This window comes from Branchiostoma lanceolatum, chromosome 17, assembly GCF_035083965.1.
Source record: "Branchiostoma lanceolatum isolate klBraLanc5 chromosome 17, klBraLanc5.hap2, whole genome shotgun sequence".
Taxonomy (NCBI): domain Eukaryota; kingdom Metazoa; phylum Chordata; class Leptocardii; order Amphioxiformes; family Branchiostomatidae; genus Branchiostoma; species Branchiostoma lanceolatum.
The window spans coordinates 1,747,940-1,775,266 of record NC_089738.1 but is presented as its reverse complement, the minus strand read 5'-3'; the positions used below and the strand labels follow the sequence as shown (position 1 = coordinate 1,775,266).

The following is a 27,327-nucleotide window of genomic DNA, read 5'->3' as shown; positions in this document are numbered from 1 at the left end:
TCCCTGCACATTGCGGGATACCAGATCTGGACCACTAAACATCAGCTTGGCGCACTGCACCGCAAGATGTGCTGGGCTGTTACTACACATCGAGATATTCTGTAATGCCTAAGGCTATTGGCAGGATCATCCTGTCAGCAATAGAAAAAATTGCACTCCTGACAGGATCATCCTGTCAGCAGTGGAAAATGGTACTGCTGTCAGGACGATCCTGTCAGCAGTGGAAAAATCTGCGCTGCTGACAGGATCATCCTGTCAGCAGTGGAAAAAATGGTACTGCTGTCAGGACGATCCTGTCAGCGGTGGAAAAATCCTGACAGCAGTGCAATTTTTTTCTACTGCTGACAGGATGATCCTGTCAGTAGTGAAGATTTTTCAACTGCTGACAGGATTTTCCTTTTTTTTCAAACAATATTGTTGGCACATGCTACTGTACCAACTGATATTGGTGTTTCACTGGATGTTTTGCAATTTTAACTGTGTTCGTCTGGGCGTAAAATGATGCGTGGTACGTATTCAGGACGATTATGATTTCAACATGGGTTAACTTATAACGCGTTCGAACGTTACACCGAGTTACTCCAACCCTAGGCCTACCTAATAGGCAGGGTGTAATAGGCCGGGCGCTCTACGGGGCGGAAGGCGTTTTCTGCTGCCGGGATTATCTTCAGCACCCGGTAGTAGTTTGCCGCGGTAGTTTGCCACAACGATCCCGTGTAAAACTTCTACCGGACGCTTGAGATTATCACTGCGGAGGAAAGTCCCTTCAGCCCAGAAGAGAGCCTGGCCAATCCACGGTAGACTGGATTAGTGGATGCCATGTTAATCCAACCATAGCCGCGTCGACATCAGATTGAGGACACTAAATATACAAGCAAACACGAGTCCCACCAGAGCTTTCTAGATTCTACGCTGAACTTAGCCATGAGTGACGCGTATATTTTCCTCCGCAGTGATATTCTCTAGCGCCCGGTAGGAGTTTTACACGGGAAACTTCTGCGGCAAACTACTATCGGGTGCTAAAGATAATCTTAATCTTGCCTAAGGCTAATGGCAGGACGATCCTGACAGCAGTGAAAAATTTGCACTGCTGTCAGGATCGTTCTGTATGCAGTGCAAATTTTTGTACTGCTGTCAGGATCGTCCTGTATGCAGTGCAAATTTTTGTACTGCTGGCAGGATCGTCCTTTTTTTTCAATGCATTTTCGCAACCAATCAGAAGCTAGCATTTGTAATTGCTACGGTAACAGCAGATATCAGGTGTTTCAAGATGTCGGCCATCATCACAGTGTATGTAAGGACCTACCAGGTGATGTCAGCGCGATCCGATCGGATCCGGCGAACGCATGAGCTGGAAACCGGGCAATTTTGATTTCATAATTTCAGCTAGGCCTATCCATGGGGCATATTTCGGATCGAGATTATAGTCATGTTTTATCTCAAATGTCATCGATGCTAGGTGCCAAATTTCTGACATGGTCCTGGGTACTGATACTCCCATCCGAGCCCTCTATTAATTGAGCTGAACTACTAGTTAACGTTTAAAATACCAGTAACAGCCGTTTCGTTATCACAACTCTTCTTTATTTTATACTTTTTGAAATTTTTGAATCCGTCGAATCGACAGCTTGAGAAACGCACTTTTAATAGAAGGAATCCACCCCCTCCAACTGGATCCTAATGCCAATTGTTCAATAGATCCCATGACTTCATCAGACAGGTGTGGTTGTGCTCTATTATTACGAGTCATTTCTAGTTTACTGCTGGCCTCTTGGTACTCATTCAGTAACAGGGCGGCCTGGAAATCCGCCCAGTTGGAAAACTTATCTCCAGCCTTCATGGCTGCCGCCATGTTCCTCGCTGAGTCCTTTCGCGCGGGCAATCTTTTTGCGAGCTCTGATTGGCTGAAATTTTTTCCTGTCAGCAGTAGAAATTTTTGCACTGCATACAGGAAAAATCCTGTATGCAGTAGAAATTTTGCACTGCATACAGGATGATCCTGTATGTAGTAGAAATTTTTGCACTGCATACAGGATGATCCTGTCAGCAGTAAAACCTTTTTGCACTGCATACAGGATGATCCTGACAGCAGTGCAGATTTTTCTACTGCTGACAGGATCATCCTGTATGCAGTGCAAAAAATTCTACTGCTGACAGGATCATCCTGACAGTAGCCACAGGCCCACAACCCTTAATCTTTGCCATGTTCAATAAATCCCATGAATTCACAGACACGTGTGATTTTGATCTAAGTAGTATGAGTCATTTGTAGTTGTACGTTTCTAACATAACGAGGAATAGCAGGTAAACACTTTTATCAGGAACTTTAGATTTTCACAATGATTCTGTCAGAAATAGAAAAATATCCGCTGCTGACAGGAAAAATCCTGTCAACTGTAAAAAAAACTGCACTGCACTGCTGCCAGGATGATCCTGTCAGCAGTAGAAAAAATTGCACTGCTGACAGTCCTGTCAGTAGTGCAGATTTTCCCACTCCTGTCAGCAGTGCAATTTTTTCTACTGCTGGCAGGATCATCCTGCCAGTAGCCACTTCCTTCTGGCATTTTCTATTTTGGTATTTCATTCCAGATGTCTCTTGACCCTGGCCTGAGCCAATCGGCAGTTTGCCCCGTCTTGTGCTGAATTGATGTGCTCTACCAACGGGTTTTTGGCTGGACCTTCCCTGTTACGTGTTGCAACATCCTCATCAATTCTGCCTGCTGTTTTTGTAGTTCTTGCTGTTGCCTGGTCAGCACTTGCACTGCTTTGAATGTTTCATGTTGCAGTGCAAGTGCTGGCTTGTCAGACATGTCAGTTAGTCCGTCAAGTGTAGACTGAGACTCAGACGAGAAAACAGACTTTGGATTAATCGCAAGGGATTCAGAAGCAGGTAGAAGGGAGACAGAACTAGGTGTGGTACAACCGAAAGAAGCTGAGTTTGTCCAACCAGAATGGAGTTCACTCCTTGACAAAGACTGGCTGATCAGTCGAAAATTTGGGTAAGTCCAATTTATTGTGTTGGCATTTACAGTTTAAGCTCCATTCAGAACACTGGCCGTTCATTTGCGATGAAACACCTTGTGTATACAGCTCAATTAACTAGAGCCCCTCCCCCCATTATCTATATAATGCCCTTGCTAGAACAAATGCAGAAAACAGTTTGTTATTATACCATCATGGGCAGGAACTACACTAGGTATTCATGTGCAATGAAACACCTTAGACTATCAACGTTTACGACATATTTGCCAATTTTTGGCATGTTGACCTCCGTCGGAGGGCAATTAAATTTCTTGTTTTTTTATTTCGAAATCAGGCGAAAATTAATGAGCGCGCTGATGTCATCTATAAAAATTACTTGCTGTGGCCTTAAATATGTCCGTAAAGATGGAGTCAAAATGCACAATTAATTTTTGGTTTCTTATAAAATTCGTCAATTTGGAAGCTTTTGACTAAATAAATTGACTTCCCCCTAGCGTTAGAACGGATATATATGACCTCATATGTCGTTGGCAATATGTCAATGATATTGCTCTTGTTTAGGTTTAGCTGAAAGTTGGTATTTTCAAACACAAAAACTTAAACAATTTATCCGTGTGTGTCCAAGTGTCAATACACCCATGCTCAAATGTCAGGCAATTTGCATGTTGCAACAGTAAATGTGCAGTATGGTAATGAACCAGTTAAAACAGAAACAGTGACCTCCTTCGGAAGGATTTGTGTGATTTAGTCATAGTTATTTCACATACATTTTTTCGTTTTAATACCAGAATCTAAAAAAAATAACCTTGAGCTTTTTCCAGTTCTTAATGATATTGTTGATTCAAGGGCCGTTTTAAACGGCCCTAACATTTGAGCAACAGGGATTGGGCCGTTTGAAACGGCCTGTGGCACCTAGAATAGCTTTGCTTGTCTAATGATTGCTGAAATAGGACGTTTGCGGCGACTGACCTCAAAATTTGTTCTATTGTTCTCACGGAAAGATCGAAGACATTTCTTCTATGCCGTGCCTTGGCTTCGCAGCTGCCTCTTTTTGGCGCACTGACGAGTATCTTTGAGGTGGCGATAGGTACAGTTCTTGAGTTTACGTCTGTCTCTGAGGGTCACAATATCTTGTGGCAGGGAGTGCCAAGACTTTACGGTGGCCAGGAGTATGGTTATTTTGTGGGACGCTGTGGATTACTTGAAGGAGCGTTGCAGTTTTGCGATCTCGACAGGACTTGTTGATATGGAAAATAGTTCCCTAAATGCATCCATAAACTGCCTAATGTTTCCGTCTGAAGTGAAAAGAAGAAAGTTGGACTATTAATGGATCTTTTTCTACTCTAATATCGGAATTTAATCATATGAATCATAACGGTCGATGTCATTTGGAATTCAGTGTCTTTCATAGGTAACTAGAGTTCCACGACCTCATACCTTCGCTAAATGATTTTAACCTTTATGACTGACGTATTAGGAGTGTCTCTCATCAATAATAAATCATACTAGTTGATCGTCTTCACTCAAATAACAGACGTTGTCCAGAGTATGAGCTTAACAAAGGTTATGCTAACATCATCAATTATGCAAATGAGGTCATTATCAGCTTAATTTGATTCAACTATGTTCACATTCACATAACTTGCCAAATGCCACAAGTATGAAATTGCCATCATTTACCTGAATGGAATCATAGTAGTCACTGATTAATTATGCAAATTATGTCTTTTATGCAAATGAGGATCCATATCAACATTCCTCTCTTCCTCAGTTACAAATGTCACATATTTGAATAGTCATATCATGGAACACAACAGGATTTTATAATTGTCTCATTAATTATGCAAATTAGAATCTGATTTGCATAATTATCGTCCAATCACACAAAGTATCACGTAAGCTACCTACATACCAAAAATCATGACCATCCATCAAGCCCATCTTGAGTTATAGTATTTTCTCATTTATTATGCAAATGAGTTCCTCTAAGCCGCTAGGGGACCCAAAATCTAATCATTTCCAAGTCTCATGAAGACCTACCCATCTACCAAATATCAAGACAATCCACCCAAGCCTTCTCGAGTTATGCTGGTCGTTACAAACAAACAAACGCTACCCTATGCATAACCTTCTCGGCGAAGGTAATTAATACACGAGACGTTGGTCCATCCTTATACCATTTACAGTCTCAAGACCCTGGAATTCCTTCAATATAAATGTGACTAGCTTGGTTACACGTTTCTGGGTCAGATTAACCTTCAACCCCAACCCGCCCCACCTCCTAACATGTCCAAATAGTGCCAGTGTCGTGTGGCTGCTTTCACCCCGTACTTTATGCTTCTGTTAAAACAATGAAAAACTGGAATAGCCCCTATAGCATCTCTGATGTAAATTTCGTGAAGGAAAAAGGCGACAAAGTTTGTTTTAAAGTCCAGGTAATTTCTTTTCTTAGTCACGTACAGAACTGCAGTTAATAAGTCAGTATGGTATTGTACACACCTGGTGTTTGTCACGCTTCTGCTAACAGTGCAATAAAAACTGCAACAAATCAATTTCAAGTGTTTCTTTACCATTAATTTACAATGTTAAAGTTTTCGGTAATAAAAAAAATCAAGTGTTCCTGTACACTAGCTTTACAATGTTTAACACATTAAGTGTTTTCACAGGTATGCAAACATTTGTATTTCTCACGTTCCAGGGACATTGCCTCTGCAATATTCTGTCCACCCCCACCCTTTCCTCAACGTTAGAAGTGAACTTTGGAATTTCAAAAAATTGGGAGCATATTCAAAAGGCCCTATCTTAGTTTAAACGTTCATCTTTGCAATTATACTCGTTTTGCAAGTTCAAAGCATCGTGAAATACGAACTTCTAGACTTCATGGAATCGTCGTTAAACAGCTTAGATGAGTGGTGGTGGCAAGGGTCAGCTTGGGTAGCGGGTGACAAAAAGGTTATATTTTGGGGTCAGTTTGAAAAGACTGAAGAGTGTACAGTTAGAAGGGGTCAACTTGTTGAATTTTCTAACATCTTTTCGTATGATTACACAATATACACCGAATATTAAAGAAAGCAACAGAATCTTTACCCAAAAGAAAAAAAAGTTTTTTCCCATGTAAGGGCCTGTATGAATATTGATATATGTCACACTTGTAACAGCTAAGAGGATTAAAACGGAGAACGAAGCAGATGTTTTAGATAATATACTCGGGAAATTATACTGATGATTGGCCCTAATTTCCTAAATAATTGTACTTCAAGAGATTTAGAGAAGCTGAGAATAGCTTGAGTGTGCAGATTATGGCATCGGTAAATTGATGTAAAAAGTATAAAAATGAGGACCCCGGGGTCTTTTTCACCACTTCTTCTTTACGGTGTCAGGAAAGCTGTGCAAAAGATGCAGCTCGCTGTGTTTTCGCTGGTGTGTGTCGGGCTTGTGGCCGGTAGGTCAAATTATCCATTATTTTGTCAGACTGTTGATCGTATTAGCTGTCTGTGATCTTTCTATAGACAGGCATTTTAACGTTCCGAACTTCTGTTTTTAACTATGAATTGGATTTTCATGCGTCAAAGTAATCGAATTCTGCCATAACTCGTATGGTGACTCAACGGCAGAGGCTTTGCACGGAAAGTAAGAAAAAAACGAGTGAGGAGTAATGAAATCTAAAGCCACGCTTTCATGCTTTATTTGTATAGAAATTTCCAATCGGCTTTTTACCAAAAGAGGACCGTCACATGTGGCAGGATAGTGACTTAACCATATCCTCTAGGTCCGTTTTCAATCTTCAGTTATATAAGATAGTAAAACATGTTATTTCAAATAATACAGATTAAAAAAAACCAATCTGAATCCATCTTTGTCGGGAACCGTGAAATCGTAAGTAAACGTTTATCAACAATCCAGGGCTACAGTAGACTACTACTAGGGCTATAAACTGGAGTGCTGACGCTGTTTTACCACTTTTCTAGGTTTGCCGGCTCCAAAAACCAACGTCCTTCCGAGGTCATTCCAAGAAGGCTCTGCCCGTGTGGTTGGTGGAATCGAGGCCACGCCCAACCAGTGGCCCTCCATCGTGTCTCTCAACATCGTTGAGCGGAACCATCACTTCTGCGGGGGGTCTCTCATTGCTCCCAACGTGGTCCTGTCAGCCGCCCACTGCGCAGATGCTCTGAAGTAAGATTAACTTTCACGTCTTTCAAGTTTTGAAAATAACTTCATTAATTTGGACTGTTTTGTTTACTTCATTGTGCGAAACATTTATTTTCTTGAAGACCTCTTTGTATAGGAGGAAAATGAATCTTTCATTCATTCATTCTCTCCCATAGCCGTCGGGGCAGCATAGTTCTCAGTGAAAGCTCTCCACTGCTGGCGGTCTTCCGAATCTTTCATAATGATATCTTAATATTTTGAGTAGCTCAGGACATATATTTTTGATACTATATTCAAAACTTGACTTTTTACAAGGAACCGAAACCTATATGTGGTGGTCTTAATTTCCAGCTCAGGGGGCTACTTACCCAGCCAGATAGTGGTAAAGGCCGGGAAGCACAGCCTGGCCGCCGTCGAGCCTTCTGAGCAGGTCCTCGGCGTGCAAGGCTGGCTCATCCATCCCAACTACGACCCCAACACCATCGACTATGACGTCGCGCTGTTCTTCCTGGGTGAGAATGCCGAATTGAACGATCAGGTGAGTTAGGAAATTACGATGCTTCCGACTTCAACAAAGATGTATCCCAAAAATCAATGATAATCTAGCCCAGCCTAATTTCCGACCATTGTCAATACTTCCTCTGAGTCAGAAATAACTGACATTTATGCATTATACACGCGTCTTGGTGACTTATTCATTTATTCATTCATTGAGTTAGGTGGGCTCGGTTAGTTTGACTTTAAATGACATAAAGTGGTGCTGTCCGACTTAACGATGCATCCATTAACGGACAAATACTCTTAAGCATTTAAGCAGCGTTGTAAAGATCATCAATGTTGCCGCAAATTATGTAAATTTATTGACTAATGGACAATTATTTTCTGTTTCATCCTTGCACACGAATGGCTTAAGTGAATGTATCAATAGGTCAACCCAACAATATGAAAATTTACCTTTGATTGTTTGGAAAGGTCCGAGTTTGTGAAAAAAGATACAAAAGTAAGATTTCATCCTTGACTAACATGACTTTTTATGCTTGTTTGTTTCAGGTGACTCTGATGCCTCTGGTAGCTGCAGGACAGGAGTTTGAAGGTGACACGCAGTGCTACACCGCCGGCTGGGGAGATACTCAAGGTAAGGGAGTGGTAAAATCAAGACAAACCGCCTGATAAATGGTTTGACTGATGTTTATCATGTGTAGAATTCTTAGGACATAGCAATGAAGTAGTACAATAATAATAGTAAGTTTCGGGCTGCAAAGGAAATTAATAAACTTGAGGCTCCCGGCTACATGCGGCTGTTAGATTAAAGTAATCATATACTTCTGGCTATTTGAAACACAGTCTGCAGCTGAATGGAATCATAGTTTGAATTTGTTGGCACCCTTTATGTTAAAATCCATAAACTTCAACCTTGACCTCCGGTAGACATGAAGATAGAAAGCTGTGCAGCTGTGGCAACCCCTAACAAATCAGTGTGCAGCTAAACAGATATTAAGTTCACACCTAAACCGTTTATTCTGAATGTTAAAAACTAGCTTTCACTTAAAACATCATAATAAGGAGGAAGCAGTATTCTTAATATGTTGACCAACCATGTGACCCTTTTGCAGACACGGCTGACCAGGACAAGTTGCAGCAGGCCACGATGCCAATTGTCGACCACTCAACCTGCAATGGGTTCCTCTATTGGTGGAACATCATCACTCCCAGAATGCTATGCGCCGGACATTGGGATGGACATCAGACTTCATGCAATGTAAGGCGAATTTTGCTTTTGGATTAAAGAGACTGAACTTTTAAAAATAAGATGAAATCTTGCGTCTTTGTATAATTGTTGTAAAACTTCTTGTAACAGTTTGACCACTGGTTTTATGATATACGCTGGTCGCCCAGCTTAGCATGGTATGCCCTTGTGAACTCTTGGTAGTACATGTGTAGCTAATTTAGACAATTTATGGTTACAGGGTGACAGTGGCGGCCCGCTTGCTTGTCCTTTGCCTAACGGGCAGTACCAACAGGCAGGCATCGTCAGCTTCGGCGTGAACGGCTGTGTCGGCACCTTCAAGCCCACGGTGTTCGCCAAGGTTGGCAATCTCCGCAACTGGATCAACAGCAACATGGCTAATGCTGCCGGCAAGTAAACGGCCGCTAGTCGGTGTGGTCTCGCCTTTAACGGTACCTTACGTAAAACGGATTCAGAACGTAATGATTGTTTCTCTGCCTCAACTTACCATCATGGAAGTATAACTGATAGGCGTTTACTCCTGCATTGTTCTTCAATAGTACAATGGAGATATTTTGAACAATAACAGAAAGAAAGACCATTCAAAATACACATGAAGAAAGTTGCTAGCATTCCTTGCTCAGTTGTACTTCACGGATGGCTTCAATAAACAACTATTAATTGTCAAAAACGTTTCTGTTTCCAGTTGTGTTAAGTTTGGTGACTGTATTTTGAAGAAAGTAGCATCAGTCATTATTTTATAGCACATTATCAATAGTATGTCATGCCTGGGCCTGATACGGGTGTTCCGGACCGTGTGATAATTTCCCGTATGACACAGGGTTCGGGAGTTGTATCACAGGGACCTCTATAGAATATTTAGAATGCATTTCGAGAGCGCCGGTTGCGCCGCCGTCAAAAATTCGAATACCGGATTCGGAGGTTAGAATCAATGTTGGTACAGTTTTGTGTTCGAGGATACAAAACTCCCTCAACTTTTGGAGCTTTCCGCATTGAAATGTGTTTTTTTCCGGGTGGGCATGACATAAATAAAATACAACAGGTTGTAACACGTATCACCCTCGGCCTTAGCCCTCTAGCGGGTCGGATCGCCCTCCGGCCATCGGGCGATCCGACCCGAGGTCGGGCGATCCGACCCGCGGTCGGGCTGGTACTTCGGGTGATACGGAATACCCCATGTTGTATTCTATATTTATCATGTAGCCAGGTGATGTTGATCAATCAAAAGCCTCCATTCCATATCGGTTATGACGCCATAATACCATAAAAGTACCTCAAGTGGTGAATAATGAATCTCAGATGGTCCTTTATTGCAAAAGAATGTATGTATCGTTGTTGCTAACAATTGCATTTTTTTGCTCCATAAAAGGTCTACCATCGATATGACAAAACAAAATTAATCACTTAAATACAAGTCAAACTAAACGGAAGGAGAGAAAACAGTATTCTTGACACTCCAAACTGTGGAACCGCCCACAGCATTAACCACTCAGAAGGACACACATCTGGTAGGAATGATGATGAATAAAGTAGAGAAGAATAGATTTGAGATTTGACATGCCAAGATTGCAATTAAGGTTATTTGATATTGTCTGTGGAAATGTTGGTTTTATCTTCCTCTACCATCTTTTGTACAAAAAGGACAAATGTAAATTCTTAAATGCATAGTATAAATTAAGGGATCTTTGAGTCATACAGGAATCGTCTACTCATATATGGGTCAGTTTGGATAGACTATATGATAACATTAATGCCCGCCTATTTCTTGGTGTGTATAGTGTCATAAGGCCTGGACATTTGCTATAACCTCATAAAATCAAATTGCTCACTCGGTGATTTTATTTGGCGTATGTTCCCCTCGGGCGGGATATTAACCCTTAGTAGGGTATTGTAAAAATTAGAGACAAAAGTAAGAGAGATTGAAGGGGTGAGTAATTAACAAACATTAAGAAATTGCTTGATCTAGATTGAAACAAAACCATCTTCAAGTGGTCAGAATGTGTTTTGAAACTTGGGAGTTTATGAGCAGCTAAGCTTAAATTCTCTTTTTTTCATTATCAGCAGATCTATACACTAGCCATTCAATCCAAATACAAGTTAAAACACCGACAATATCGGAATAAGTCAACCCTCAAATAACCTGTTTTTTATGTGACTAAAACGACTGAACGGGGTTGAAATGGATCTCATTTATTACATTTTATCAAGTAATATCTTCCTTTTACATTTATGAAGATGGACAGGTTGACGAAAATCGGTCACCATTAAAGCCAGTTCGTGTTCTCCTTTACCGGCAACTTGAACTTCTGAACGTTTAGACCATCATCTTCCCTGTCAATTTTGGAATAATACATATTTCAAAATATTTCTCTCGTGTAATATGTACAGTAAAATGTACTGTGATACTTCTTAAACTGCCAAGGATGTTGTTGTATTGTTCCTTGTTGACATCCCATGGTCAAAAATCGGCAGGTTTGATCAGCAGCTGATTCTGTATGTCGAAGAGAAAAACATTACTGAAAGCGGATTGCCATGCTGCCCTTGCAAGCCAAACGTGTGATCACTAACCACTAAACCTGATTGTTTCAACTATGTCTTATTTCATCTTTGCTTTTCTCATATGTTCCACCTACTTGACCGAAAAGGCAAAATAGTATCTGACTACCAGTTCTCCCCACCTTTGCAGGTTTTCTGTTCTTCTTAATGTCTCGCTAAGCGTCATGGCAGTCTGTTTTTGTTTTTATCCAATTTTTTCATAGCCTATCCCTTTTTCTTGCTGTTTTCCGAGTTCGTTTTTTTTTTTTTAAATCAAAGATCCCTTACATCCGTGAGATATTTTGAGTTTGCATCAATGATATGATTTATAACGAGACCATGTTCCGAATTTTATGGGGTTGATACACAAATAAATCTTACCACCACGCTGTCTACGTCCATGGGGCAGGGAGGACTCGGTACGTCAAACACAGAAGGGTCCTTGATGCCCACAGTGATGTTAGCAACTCCAACCTTGGTCACATGCGTATCTATGTGTTGAGGGGGGGGGTATTGGTCAAGTATAGAAAGACCTCGCACTAACTTTATTTTACAGAGACCTCACTGATTTTGACAATGTGAAAAATCAGTTTACAATGAAACCGCTGCTATACCGTAGAAAGTCGCTAAGAAATATAATTATCCTTCATTTCTTGAGTTATTCCATTCACATGCACACAAACACTCGAATACTTAGCCTTCTGGGCGAAGGTAACAAAGGGCGCTTACCGGTAAACTGCGCCTGTGAGACAGGCAGGCAGCCAGCTCTGCTGAACTGAATGTAGCCCTTAAGCCCAGGGAGGAAATCGTTCAGATGGTACTGTTCCACCATGAGTCCGTCCGGTCCACCCACCTCAAAAGTTCCAATCATCGTGGCGTTATCTGTACAACATGACTAGAAGAAATTCTTTGCCCACAAAACTTCCACGTGACACAATACGTCTGTTCTGGTCTTAGAGTTATAATAGTAAAGACTTTGGTTTATAGCAAGGAGGTCATGGGTGAGGCCATCTACACAAATGACCGTTACGTTTTAGTTTCCCGCCATGCTGGTAGGTTAAACACACATCTCATGTCATTATAGGGAAAATATGTTCGATTCAGTTATTCTCTTTGTCTGAGCTAAAGCATGACTGCCACTTGCTGTGATAAACATCATTATATCGTTTGAAGTCATTGTCTGTGCATTCTGAAAAATTCTCCGCCATCTTGGAATGAGGGGGTTCTAATACCAACTTTGTAAAATACGAATTTTAAATTATGGAGATGGTCTAATTAAAAAAATAAATAGAATATGTGCAAATATTCGACTCAAACCCCCTTGTACATACCCCTTGACGTTTCCGCATGTTGTGACTGGGAATTTTTGCAACGGGGTGATTTTTGGAATAGTCTATATCTGAGTGGACAAGAGATTTGGGTTCAGATATTCACTCATTAATTAGGTGTCTTCTGACCTCAAAGTACTAACGTTAAGGCATTTCGTTTGTTTGCTAGCATACCTTTATACTAGTGTAGTAAAAATCGTGGTACAAACTTCAGGGGGTATGCACGGGGGGTTGATATTGAAAAAATCTTTTCAGATTTTGATATTCAGATAGACACACCTGAAAATTATTACATCCTTGAATTGCTTCAAACAAAATCTCAAAAACCACCTACTTTCATGCCCCAGCCCTCTAAGTTGAATTTCATTTTTCTTTTTCACCTTACACTTATTTGCTATGTTTTGTAAAGTGCGATAGACTTTGTGTTAAGCTAAATTATTTCAGTTTTGATTTATGCTATGATTTGATAGTCAATTCTTATTTTGTATGCAATCAATTATTATATTGTCATCATTTGTTACTATTATTATCGTATGATTTGATGTGATATTGTTATAATTTATCACTACAGTTATGTTATAGATTGTTACATTATTGTTATTTTGCTAACTGCGATGGACTCTGTAATCTCTATCATTTCGTTATCGAATTATGCTATGATTTGACATATGATTTTGTTATATACAACCAATTACTATTGTGTTAGTATTTTGTTAGTATTATTATTGTCTGATATGTTATTGTTATTATTTACTACTATGATTATATTATGAATTGTTAGATTTATGTTATTTTTGTTAATTTAGACCTTGTATAAGCCACTATGGCTTTTTTTCTTCCCCCAGCACATGTTTTTTTGTTTGTTCTATTATGTAAAATTGATTTTAATATGTGCAAATAAACCAAACCAAACCAAACGGTCTCCATATTCTAGGTGCTAATTTCAGCAAAAACTGCACTTTTAAGAAATATTACACACCCCCCCCCCTACTTGAAAGTTTACATCTAAAACCTGTGACGTTACATGCAAGCATCATACTCACTGCTCAACATAACAATTTATAAAGTGGGTTTATATGGTTACCTACCGGGTATGCAATTCACAATAGGATAAGGCCAAGGAGTGGTAAAACACTGTCCTGCAACCATTGTGTACATCACCCCCTGTATTGATAATACAGGATTCAGACAACAACGTTTTTTTTCTACGTTTAGAAGATTCCTTATTGTATACCATACTGTATACTGACAATGTTGTAGAATTGTTTCATCGAGGCTCTGTCATAAGCAATAATTGAAAGGAGCTACAAAAACTATCTCTGTCACAATACAGTTTAAAACAATACGACACATTCGCTACTGAGTGTGAAATGTGTAGGGGTTTTGTTGGCTGAATCGCAAATTTGGGACTGGTTTGTTCATTACATGACTAAATTACCTTGTTGTAGTCTTTCACAACTCTGATGACATAGTGCCCTATAAACACCTCGGCGATCTTCTCCTTGTCAAAGTCATAGGACCGAATGCCGGAGAGCTGGGTCATCTCTGTGGAATAACAGACCATTTCATCTTAACGTAACGTTATAATATCATAGACCCATACCACATATCATCAGCAGATTATGTTCCATGTTACTAGTATTATGCTCTTATACTTATTCAGCTGTCAGATTTTGAATAGTGTCATATGGTAGCATGTTATAGATCACACAGCAGTTGTGTTTCTTGTTTGCTTTTAGTGTCTCTTGTCGTTTATTGTTGGCTTATTGGTGGATTTTTTTCTATAATTGGCGTTAAGTAATAGAAATTGTCATATCCCAATCTTCAATTGTTTAGAACATACGTTATCATTAAAGTAAACTCACGGATCTTCCCTCCAACTGCCGTGGTGTTCTCGGTAACGATGAGGCCCTCCCATTGTTTGGGTACGCAGCATTGTTCTCCTGATACCAGGCACACAGCGAATAAGAGCGCTCGATGTGCAAAGAGGAAGGAAAGGAATGGTTACAAAATGATATGGTCTTTGCTTTGAGCCGATGTACATTAGTACACTAAGAAAAGTAAATATGGGGCTCACACATACACCACTTCTCCGTTAGATCAAAAGCCCACAAAAAAAATCAAGACCATAACATGTCCAAGACAAAAAAGCAAATGTTCTGCTGCAGTACCAACGTCACACACTAGGGGTCTCAATCAACCTTGACCTTCTTCTTCCGGACTATGGCTGACGTACGACCACTACTGTACGTCATTTATGCATCAATCAATTTACAACGTTTTTGCTTTGCGAGAGCTTACAAATTGGCAGTCCATGGATCAATGAAAACGTATTTCTGTACCGTTGTTTGAGATTTGGGGTTGAAATGTGGGCTTGTAGTGCATATTTTGATTTATTCCATATATATCTCTGACTTTGCAATTTGTCATCGTTCGAGATTTGATCGACTTGTATAAATGTTTGATTTATACGTATACAGTTATGGTTAGTGAAGATAGTAAAGGGGCCCTGTTGGATGTTTACAAAGCCACTATAACGTGGATACACAAATCCAAGACAACTCTACCCCCACCCTTACCCCTTCACAGTCAGCACCTCGAGATCTAATTGGTTCATCGGGTCTATGGACCCCAGGCTATTTTTCTATGCACTCCCCCTCTAGTTAGCCGTATAATCGATCAAAATTTTAGAATTGGCCCTATAGGGCGTATAATATGCCAACTGAGCTAGATAGCTGCCAATAGAATGACAAACCTGTGCTTGCCCAACTATAAAAACGTGACAGACTGATTTCAAAGGTAATATGTTAATAGCATATGAATTTAGCTAATCACCTTTTTAGCCACCAAACGAGCTTGGCTGAGAATAGAACTCAGAGTAAGAGTGATTGCCTTCATACCGGTTGAACGGTATCAGGGCCTAAATACTGCAATGCTGCAAAAACCTAAGGCTGGCCCCTAGGTTAACAATGAACAAAATAGTAAATAGGGTAACAAATAACGCTGCTATCGCTACGCTGTGCTTAGTATATACAAATATAAAGCGTTATGAATACTTACCGACTGCGACGAACTTCAACATTTCCCCCCAAGACAACGTAGTCGAGGCAAGACAGGACAATTGACAAGTGTGATATACAGCAGAAAAAGTCAGTTGAATGAGCACAGTCCTGAATCCTGTTTGCAAATCCTGAAGGTGCGCGAAGAGAACACGTAGACTTAGCTATGTGACCTTTGTACAAACGATAACAATCAAACATGGCTACCTCTTCGCTCGGCGTTTTGATACGGCCACTTTTTCTGATGACCAGCGTTTTTATCAGCCATTCAAAATCATACGAAGAAGAAGGTTTATAGTTAGAAATAGGTGCATTAGAAAACGCGTATTCCTTGGGTTCCATCGTGTGCGGTAAATACAAGTGCTCCACTTGCACCTACGTCAAGAAAGCGGAGAGTTTCCAAAGCCAATAGAAAATATTCGATTGAACGGTCACTTGGTCCCCGTCAATACAAAGGCTACATCGGTATCGAGGCCAAAATATCCACCACACAGGCACTGAAAACTTCACAACGGAACGAAGGCTGCAACTGGCATTCTACTCGATCCACCAGCATAGTAAATTCATCCAGAATGCTTAAAATTCTAAATTGTAGAGATTACAAGGCACCGCTAATACCTTGCATGCAACTTGATAGATAACAAAATATGTTTTATACTGCAGCATGTATAGCCTGATAGTACTTATCTTGCTCCTAATCCCTCCAGCTTCGCTCTCCCGAGCAGCTGTTCTACCAGATCGCCACTACCGTCCCCGATAAGACTATCTTCATTCTTGTTTTATGTGGCTATCAAACACTAGTCTGTATAGACTGACTGACATTAGATCAAACACTTTGCAAGCGACAGGTTTGGTTAAAGGTTAGCACGCTGGCCTAGAAGTCAAATGATCACTGGTTCTAATTCCGGGTGAAGTGCTTGCATTATGCCGGAGATATCTATCACTACGATAAGACATTGTTATCATATGAACAACAGTCTGACCGACGAAATCTGACCAAATGAGTAAATAACATGCTACACGTAGATACATTCTTGCAATGTTTAAAACACATTAATGGCTAGTATACAACATCTGTCAGTCCCCAAAATAGTTTGTGCATGATAACATACGAGTTACAATAATGGTCTGCACTGTCCTAAAGTAAAGACTGAAGGTACATTTGCAATCATAAAACGGGATTTTTAGTGGAATATTGCCTGTCAGTCTCAGGACATATTTCATGTGGTTGTCGCCCCAGCAAGATACTAAACCTTGACGCCGTAGGATATAACTATGACTTGGAGTTCAACAATGCAAGCCACAGCTTGAAAGTCAACTCAAGCAACATCTGGCAGGGGCAAGTCACATCCCTGAGCAACGGAGTACATTGAAGGACATAAACCTTGAGCACTATGAAGATTCATGACATGAGTCCTTGCACAATGCCAAAAACACATTAAGAACGTTCTTGAAGAACTTCCAAACCATATCATTCTCCAAGATATAACATCAATAACACTCTGTGTGAGATTATCCATATCTGCTTTCTCGTGCAGGATGAAAGGTCACCACGGCTTGTCCTGAGGCTTGTAAACCAGTTATATTTGTACGCACTTCTCGCCACGGAGGTCATTGGGACTCTGACTACAAGCATTACACCCAGGAAGCTGTATGACCAGTACTATCATTCCATTTCGACACATGATCCGATCCTTTAGAGGCTTATCAACATTAAATCATCAAAAAAGGTTGTTCAATAGCCTCAGAGGCAAACTCCGCAACACCTCCTCACCTGGAATGGGTTTGGCTGAGAGCGACATGGGAAAAGAGGAAATCCGTGTATCCCCATTTGGAACGAACCTGTGTCCAGTTCTCCCCTCTAACAACGCCGTCATCCCGTGGCATCACCTGAGCAAACCTGGTATGGGGAATGCGTATGTTGGCGACGTTGCCGGGAAGGCATTGAGTACCTATATGGACCTGCCCAGGAGAGTAGCAAGGAAGTAACGCCACCACTCCATCATTTCCTCTCCACTACGAAGAGCTACAGAGAACTACAAAGAAGAACAGTCTTGTGTCAGTGACAGATGGAACACATGTGTGTGCAAAAGTGCAAGGAGGGAAAACTAACCCTTCTCCACCACAGGATAAAAGCTTACCAAAATGACTCAGTGGAGTGTGTGTGTAAGAAGGCAGGACTGGCAGAACTGATAGCAGAAATACGGAAAACGAATATTTTTTTAGTTTAGGGTACAACCTACAAACAATTTTTTTTTTTAATCTGTCAGCGTACCGGCTTCTCACGCGTACTTTTGAAACAGCGCTCTGCGAGAGGTCACTGCAGCCGACACACCCCGAGAGACAGTTGTGTAAGAAAGCGCTTTAAACACAAAGTGAAAATGGTTTCCAATTCAAATCCTACAATCTAAAAGCCGACATATTCCTACACCACACGGCACAGTTTACAGATGGATGCCTGTTACATGCGACTCTATAGTAATTATCCAGTCTTCAAGAATTTTGGCAGGACTACATTAATTTTGTACATGTACCCGCGTCATTGTTTTACGCGATACACGTTTAAAGTATATTTTCACTCACAAAGAGCCTGATTTCGGCAAAAACAGTGAGTTTTGATAAATCGTCTCCTGTCGTGTGAATACGCATAATGAACTATGTGCGCAAAAAACAAAACGTATGTCTTGCGTTGACGTTTCCAAATAGCTACGCTTAGTCAATTGTATCGTTCTCATACCCACAGATCCTTTTTAGCAAACACTTTTCAATACTTGTCATAACACCCTCAACATCACTGTGAAGCGGAAACCCGAGTGTTTCTTAGAAAGAGTAAGTTAGGAAGAATGCGATCTCAATAGCGAATAAAAAATAGAAGCAAGTGTGTCAAACAAATGGATATAGCAAAAGCTTTCGACAAAGAACGCTATAAAGGCAAACTTGCCAGTTATGGAATCTCCGGTAGGGCTTATTCTATAACATATTTTTTTTTGTCCGGCAGATCTCTGAAGGTTGTTGTTAACGGTCAAGCATCAAAATCTCAACATGAATGCTGGAGTGTCCCCAGGGTCTATTATCGGACCAACGCTCTATCTAATCTACATAAACGATCTACCTGATCACATAATAAGATCGTTTGTTGACATCTATGCTGATTACAACTCGAAATATGGTCACACATCCAGGCGATGTTGTGACTATTCCCTTACAACCAATTTCTCTGCTGACACTGTTTTATGGCAATGGCGGGAGACATTTTTCAATCATTGAAATGCGAGGTGTTGATACTATGATAGGTTTAAGTTTCGCGCTGTCACATATCAGATATTTTGAACCCAAGAATGTTAACAGTGCTTTTTACATGGGAACAATGTCATCAAAATAGAGATTACCGATAAAAGAAAACACATATAATAGGTATTTACAGTGATTATTTTTGAATGCTCAGTATTTTGACACTAAGTCTTGGTTATGATGCTTATTGTGGTACACGTTTATCGCAGCCGCACAGGGGGGGCTTGGGCAACTTGATATCTTGATTGCACCGAGTAGAGTACAACCGCTGTTGGGCTGTTTCGCAAATCATGAACTTCAACCTTCTTTGTTTAAACTTCATGTGTTGTTTGACTCCCCGTTCGCAATTTCAGACTAGTGGCATTATCATGATAATTTGTTTTTATTTGCCGCCGATTACATTATCTTGTAACATCAGACTTTCATGCTCGCTCTATATTAAGGATATCTTGCATTGGGCTATAACGTCCGTTGACCTTTATCCGTCACGTTCTGTTTACGACAATACATTGATGCCAGTTTATGAAAAGAGTAAGCAGTCTTCTGTCCTTCTTGTATGTTGATACTAAAGAGTATCTTTGCCCCTTTTGCTCAGTATCTTTATTGTCTCCCCGACCCCACTGACACATCTGGTCACATCTTTCTCTTGAGCGACATTCATGAAAAGTGTAAAGAATCTCTTTCTTGCAGACGAGTTTGTTTGATAATGCCAGAAATCTAGAACTTCCGTAGTGTTACAGTCCAGTCGTTTTCCCGCCACTTTTGTCATTTGTTACCGCGGCCATGACTTAGAACACCCAATGAGTTGTTTTGGAATATACAAGAAAGAAAGTTAAAGGGAACACATCCTACTTGTTTGCCGTTCTTTCTGTTCTGATTTGCAGGGTTTGTAACGTTATTGCTCGCTATAAAAGACAGAAATTTATCATTTAGCGATTGCTATCTCGACAAGGTCACGTGCTTTTCTGAAAGAGGATTATTTAGAACTCCTCTCAATTCTATTTTAAGCAGCTGACCCTCAAAACGTACCACCACAACAGAAGTGCAGAAAAGGTGTATCGTTACGTGGCAGATTGCGACACCACTCATGCACTCCACAGGTGGGGGTTTCGGACGCTACAGGTGAGGGTACCGACAATACAGGTTGGGTTTCGGACGCTAAAGGTTGGGGTGCGAACGCTACAAATGTCGGTACAAACGCTATGACTAAGGGGTAAAAAAAAGCTACATTTTCATGTTGACAGTTTAATTCTAGCATATGTCTTTATGATAGCAATGGTTTAAATGGCGTTTGGGTATATTGCAATAGTGACCATTAATTATAAACTACTCTGATATTAGTACATGTAGGTACGCTACAGTTTTGGAAAACACTTATCAAGGATAAAAAAGCAATAGATCATATCAGAGTCATCAAGACGACGGGGTTTATTCACTTTCAACGCAATACATAACATAACCACGAGCATCAAAACTAACGGTTCACATATATCAAACACAGAAAAAGCTTCTCGACATGACCTTACTGTATGTACAATTTATACACTACTTCCAAATATGCCATGTCGATATTCGCCTTGTTTCATAATAATTTTTTTGTCAAAACCCTAAAATCACAATTGCACTAACTCAGACCTGAAGTAGAGACAAAAATATCCAAAACAAAAAGTGCTATTATTTCTATGTCCCATTAGGTTATGGCAGTGTCAACCGCCATGTTCGTGTCTCTATTTGAATGCAATTGGATAAAAGCATAATTGTTTACGGACATACGATAATCCCACCGACAATCCAAAATCATTTGCCGATAAACAATGTAATGTTGTGTGTGCTTGAGCTACGATCCGCAAAAAAAGCAAATAAGAACACCAACGTGGCGGTCGACACCTTTCTGCGTCATTGACATTATACCTTTCATATTCAGCAGATCCGCACTCTACTTCCTTGTCATACTGTATTTACGGTTGGGACTAAGATCAAGTATAGTTAAGTATACAATGTGCTAATTAACCATTACTACGTACGGTAATGAATACAATTGATATGAGCTATTCCTAGAAAATTGCAGTACTATAAATGACTAAAATATTTAAGCATTTGAATTGATTTATCATACTTTTCACAGCACGAAAAGTGAACACACTTATAAGATGGACATTGCTACGTCCCAATGTTTTACGCATTTAAAATCAATCATCTTTTCAGTAATATAACTGCTTTTAACAAAACCAGCATGTTTTAATACATTACAAGAATATCACTATTCTTCTTCATTTGTCATACTGACTACGTATAACGTAACGTTACATTTATCTTGGATATGACATCTTTACTTTCATTATGACGGCTCCCTTCTTTTTCGGTTAGAAACTGACTTCTTGTCATCATATTCCATCCTGTAGCTGGATAAATTGGTAACAATACTCCTTACAAACTTCAACAGATATCAACCAGCCTAAAATGTCTCAACGATATATTTTTGTTGTGACGACTTTTTGTCGGTAACATCGTTTTCCTTTTATAGAGTGTTTAAGGGCACAACATCGGTGGCGTCAGGGGATTCGACCTCGGGACCGCTGGGTTCTGGGCCGAAGACCCTGCCGTTACGCCACACGACCCCACATATGAATATGTATCATGTATGTTGTCTATTACAATAAGTAACGATTTCTAATCTAACGTTTTACGTAGGTGAAAACAGCCAATGATCTTTATTTTATTTTATCTGATACTATAACGTTGTAATAAGAATATCTTAGAATTTAAACAGTCCATTCTTCCCAAAATAGCGGGGTGTCAACGTTTTCAATCAAATATTGCATGGTCGTTTTTTCCATGCTATCCTGATTTTGTGAATAAGAGTTGAGAATCTTGGTTCTATGTATGCAAGCCCAACAAGCTATTTGCAATAAAAAGGCTAATTTATATTATCGTAACATTTGACGAAGCTCGAAGGTCAAAGGTCACCGGACCTAACCACCCGGAAGTTACACTGGCGCGCGCACTTTTCTGAGAGATATTTCTCAACAATCTTTCATCCCCTGCGTAAACTTTTTACATTGTCACAGCCTCCGTATTATAAACTACAAGTGTGGTAAGTTTGAAGGTCCAGAGATTTGCCATTTTCACACTGTGCGTAAAAGTGCATCGTCCGTCCCGTGCGCACATACTGTATGCGAGTTTCGAGTGGACACGGCATACTTAATACACAGACTGGAGGTCACTTTGCACATGTTCGCAGCTAAAACTCACGATTCCCGTTGCCGCATTGGTATGTAACTTGGTATATCGTTTGCTAGGTTGCGTGTGGTGATGCACGTTGTCTATTTTTCAATGTAACAGTGACTATACGATCATAGCAAGTAAGGAAGATTTATACCCCGTATCTGCCTGAAGTATTCCAGTCATGCATGACGGATTATAACATGGTCCCTATGGCAGGGTAGTGGGACATAGCATTAATTATAGGGGTGCAATTACGATATTGGATTGACGTTTAAAGTAGTTATGGTGTAACAAAGCTATTGTGCATCACCACGCCGAACCAGGCAAACGATATGCCAAGTAACACACCAATGCGACAACGGGATCGTGAGTTATAGCTGCGAACGCGCAAACAGATGCATTCCCAATACTCCCAGAAGGAGGTATTCCTCCTTCCCGGAGTAACAAATGAATGAATACGAAAAATTGTATATCAATCATTGTGAAATAATCTAACCGTTCTGATATTTCGAAACACATCAGTCAATAAAAAAAAAATGGTCATATGTACATATTTCCCGGAATTTAAAATTCTAATTTGGTCTTATTTTTAGCTACAGGGGTCAACAGTCCTCTGTACGCTGTCGTACGATTGCACGAAATGGAGGGTACATTGTGTCGTCATGCTTTACAGCTTCTTTGCTACCCTTCTGAACCTTCGATACATCTAGAAATGCATTTCTACGGCGATTGGCTTTATGTAACCTTATTACGGAAGGTTGAAAATGATGTCAAACATTGATAGAAAGCAAACCCCCTTTTCTGTAAGAATTCTACTATGGCCGTTCTGTGACCTTCCAACTGCCTGTCAACTTGATATTTCAAACTAGATACAACTACTTGGCACGTATCAGCCAGATGGTCTTTTTTATACTGAACACAGCATGAGCAAAGCCTATTTGTAGTGACAAAGACACGTGTTAAGTGTGTGAAAGTAAATCGTTCACATTTTCACATTCCCTTTATCACAAGAAGAAACGTATCATGAAATTTCTTTGTGACTTGCGGAATAGCTTCATGTCTTTGTAGACCCAAAGTTATCTGTTCACGTTTCTGTGTGTAGTTTTTGCTATTATGTTATACAAAGAACCACACGTCTTCCGTTAAATCTCTATTTCGATGGAGTTATGAAACTGATAATCCTGCTCCAGATATGCTTATATCCCTGTCGGATGTTTTTGTTCATGAAGCCGTATACGATAGGGTTCAAGGCGCCGTTCAGCGCCATCAGAACTTGTCCAACAAGAAAAGCTTCAGATGGGACCTGACTGGAGATTAACACCATTATTGTTACGGGCATGCAGCAAGCGGTGTACACAGCGAAAAGAGTCAACATCATCTTTGTGAGCTGTCTCTCTGCTGCACTGTTTTGGGTAGCATTTTCCTGACGAATCTCTCGTTTTTCTTGCACTTTGTTACCTGCTTGACCTGCCACCGCAGTGACCTGTAAACCACCTTTAGATTGATCTTGCTTTTTTGCGTCATTTTTGTATTGTTTCTTGTCACTCGATGAGGAATCTTTGTCCTGACCAACCTGGTGTTGTTCGTCAGTGGTGCCAGTCTGATCTAAACTTGCGGCGACATTGTTGCGTTTGGGTTTCTTTGGCTCCTTATCGATCATTTTTGGACCTTCCTCATCGCTTGATGGGCAATTGTTATCACCCATCCAAACGCCGGCATCAAGATTATTGGAAGTATTTTGCAACCTGGTGGATAACCTAGTCCTTGTGGAAGGACCCACGCTGCCCCCCTCCCCATGTGGGTGTTTAACAGTTAGATGGTTAGAAGAAAGTAATGCGTTGTTAGCTTTGACACGTTTCTTACTCTTCCTCACATGGTTATAGATGGAGATGTAGCAAACGAGAGCGGTTATGTACGGGATGATGATAGTTATGAACATAGGGATGAACTTTCCCAAAATATTTGGGATTGCTCCCAGGCTGCATCGTTTGAACTTCGGGTCGAGCTTCACTTCCTCGACGACGTGAAGAGGCAAGTATGCAATGATTGATACCAACCATGTGAGGAAGAGCATGCTGAAGAGAACGCGTTTGGACGTAAGGCGTGTGCTGTTGGTACACACCATGAAGTAACGCTGGAGAGCGATACACATCATGTGGCTTACTGATACCCCCCATAGAACGGGATTGAGGTACCCCTGAAACCAACACAGCGCCCCTGGCGGTTCCCATCCGGGGTGCAGGAAAACCGGGATCCAAAGGGCGGGACCGAAGATAGTGAAGAGGATGTCAGCACAGCTGAGACTGGCCAGGGGCACGTTGACCAGCTTCCTCAGGACTGGACGTGTCCAGATGGCGATGATGGTGAGGAGGCATCCTATCAGAGTCACTGTGATGATGACTGCAGGTGTGGAACATCTCAAAATGAACTAGAGTTCCACGAACACATTATCTTCGCCAAATAATCAGGGCTTATTATGGAGAGTGAGTATTATTTACATGCTTATCACCCCCTGCAGATTCGATCATACACAATACCGTTTGGAAGTTATAAGGGGGGGTAGAAATGATTCCAGCCTAGATAAGGTTAAAAAATCATTTGGTGGTACAGGACTAGTATGTTTCTAGTGTGCTGATATATGTTCTCTTCTCCGTAAACTCCGAAGAGAACTAAGTTTCCTGTCTATTCACAAACTGGACAGACAACTGGAAAGTCGTGCGAACGTCATGAGTATGTTGATATTATATGGGCCACAAAGGTTTGATATTACAGTGTTGTAAGTTGAAAGTGATGATGAAATGGTACAGTCAATATATATGAATAGAATACATCTTTATTCCATATCATGCACATTTTGAAAAACATAGTACATGTGACTTTTCCGTACCTAGCAGTGCACGTGGTGCAGTTTTGGTGCAGTGTATTCTCCGAGCAGAGGAGGCCTGGCTGTTTTTTTACGTGTTTTTAGGTGTTTTTGTCAAGCTTTTATTTTGTCCCCTTTTTGTTATGTCGCCAACCGTGTGTTGAACAAAAATTACTAAATTGAACACGTTAAAAACCAGCCGGACCCACACCTCTGCTTGAAGAGTAGTCACTAGAGTAGTACCCCATCTGTTGTTTATATAACCTACTTTTGGCAGGACATTGTTTATAGCAAGGGACCTGTGTCAGGGGATACTGTCACACACATGTTTGAGAGTCTCATTATTATCTTCGCCGAGATAAACAGATGGAGCAGTCTGCACTCCAAGCAGATTTGTGGGTCCGGTTGGTCTTTATCGTGTTCAGTTTAGGCATTTTTTGTCCAACACACGGTTGGAGACATAACGAAAAGGGGACAAAATAGAAAGCCTGACAAAAACACCTAAAAACATGTCCAAAACCAGCCGGACCCACTCCTCTGCTCAGAGAGTACACTGCACCAAAACTGCACCACTGTTAGGTATTACCTAGCACCGTATGGAAAAGTCGTACTATGTCTTGCAAATTGTGTATGATATGGAATAAACATTTATTCTATTCATATATATTGACTGTACCATTTAATTATACTTTTTTGATGACCAGTTATAACATATACCAGCACACTATACACATATACTAGTCCTGTACCACCAAATGATTTTTATCCCTATCTAGACTGGAATCACCCCCCCCCCCCCATCATAACTTTCAAACGGTATGGTGTATGATCAAGTTTGCAGGGGGTGATAAGCATGTAAATATTAATCACTCTCAACAATAAGCCTTGATTATTTGGCGAAGATAATGTGTTCGTGGAACTCTAGTTATGAAATGCAGCGGGTTTACAAACTTTCCTTACTAATTATGCCAATTAGCTCCTGGTTTGCATAATTAGTCTTTGATTATGTAAAGCACAATCTGAGCTCTCTACATACCAAACATCACGATGATCTGTGATCATAGATCTCACGTTGCGGGAGATACGTACAAAGATGCCAGTGAATCACGTTTCCACTTTTTTTGCTGAATGGAATTCCTTAATCTCGTGAGCATTACAGTTCTTGCTTGATTTGAGAGATTTGATTGTCTTTCGCAAGCGCGCTTCCTATTTCTTTTCAATTTCGTTAAGAGTCGATATGAAGTCATATCCGTGATACTATTGGCTTGAATCGTGTACATGTATGTAGGATATTCCTGCAAAACTCAAAAGGTATGCAACACAATTTCAACCAAAATGGTGACTAGCAGACGTCTATGTCTGTAGAGACTTCTGCTATCACTAGCAACAGTAATGACGTCAAAATAACTGCATAGAATGACGTCAAATGTGTCTTAGCTATCAGCTGGGATCCGCCATTCTAGTTGATCCATTTCTAATTTCAAAACACATTTTCCAGCAGAAAACACCAAGCAACATGAATAATTTTGAAACTACACAAATGCTACGAAATTATTTTCATGTGAATTCTAGAAAAAGTCACCAAGTTTGGAGGCTTTAAGTTAAGCTGTTCAGGCGTATGATACGTGAAAAATGACGCAGGCCTCAAAAGCCTCCCCCGTCTGAATGGGATTAGAGAAAATATCAAATTATATGAAGACTATGACATATGAATAAACAAAGTCAAAGCAAAAACTTACTTCCGAGAACGCCGACCACGAGGTACACCCAGGCGTTTATCATGGTGTTGGCGTCGGTTTCTCAAAGACATTCAGTCAGCTCAAAATGCTGACGCTTGCAATGCCTGTAAGATATCAAACGATAAAATGTTATGTTGTAGTTTATTACATTCTATCATTGATATGGTAACGTTGATCGTCGACCAACCACTGAGACAGAACAACGTGAACGTTCGTTTAAATCCTTCCCCATTATATTATTGCATAGTATAAATTGGAAAATATATTAAAGAATGTATAGACGTTAGAAACTCCTCCAATGATTGTAAAATCCCATTATCATCCCATGCATACTACTACACCATATTGTATAAGATAGATTGATTAGCCTAAAGTATGTTATCTTATAATGTACCAGTGGATGCCATAA

The 27,327-nt window shown here is 40.4% G+C and overlaps 2 protein-coding genes and 1 long non-coding RNA gene across 3 annotated transcripts; 1 reads left to right on the top strand and 2 right to left on the bottom strand.

The window, feature by feature from the left end:
* Window positions 1-6,296: 6,296 nt before the first annotated feature.
* Window positions 6,297-9,550, top strand: LOC136423215 (chymotrypsin-like elastase family member 1). Its single transcript, XM_066411294.1, has 6 exons — window positions 6,297-6,424; window positions 6,951-7,155; window positions 7,483-7,669; window positions 8,182-8,266; window positions 8,745-8,890; window positions 9,099-9,550. Exons 1-6 carry the CDS (start codon window positions 6,316-6,318, stop codon window positions 9,273-9,275), a joined length of 909 nt encoding a protein of 302 aa, XP_066267391.1. The 5' UTR covers window positions 6,297-6,315; the 3' UTR covers window positions 9,276-9,550.
* A 4,431-nt stretch (window positions 9,551-13,981) lies between these two features.
* Window positions 13,982-16,071, bottom strand: LOC136423216 (uncharacterized). Its single transcript, XR_010753727.1, has 3 exons — window positions 15,802-16,071; window positions 14,607-14,714; window positions 13,982-14,286 (listed from the first exon to the last, which is right to left on the bottom strand). It is a non-coding gene; the product is annotated as an uncharacterized lncRNA (long non-coding RNA).
* A 4,424-nt stretch (window positions 16,072-20,495) lies between these two features.
* On the bottom strand, window positions 20,496-27,019 carry LOC136423196 (G-protein coupled receptor 84-like). Its single transcript, XM_066411267.1, has 2 exons — window positions 26,919-27,019; window positions 20,496-24,716 (listed from the first exon to the last, which is right to left on the bottom strand). The coding sequence occupies exons 1-2, from the start codon at window positions 26,959-26,961 to the stop codon at window positions 23,467-23,469; spliced, it is 1,293 nt and encodes a 430-aa protein (XP_066267364.1). The 5' UTR covers window positions 26,962-27,019; the 3' UTR covers window positions 20,496-23,466.
* Window positions 27,020-27,327: the final 308 nt, after the last annotated feature.

Coding starts and splice junctions, on each gene's coding strand:
- LOC136423196 (XM_066411267.1), bottom strand. CDS start 26,961: ATGATAAACGCCTGGGTGTACCTCGTGGTCGGCGTTCTCGGAA. Junction 24,717..26,918: donor CGTGGTCGGCGTTCTCGGAA/GTAAGTTTTTGC, acceptor CCACACCTGCAG/TCATCATCACAGTGACTCTG.
- LOC136423215 (XM_066411294.1), top strand. CDS start 6,316: ATGAGGACCCCGGGGTCTTTTTCACCACTTCTTCTTTACGGTGTCAGG. Junction 7,156..7,482: donor CACTGCGCAGATGCTCTGAA/GTAAGATTAACT, acceptor CTTAATTTCCAG/CTCAGGGGGCTACTTACCCA. Junction 7,670..8,181: donor ATGCCGAATTGAACGATCAG/GTGAGTTAGGAA, acceptor TGTTTGTTTCAG/GTGACTCTGATGCCTCTGGT.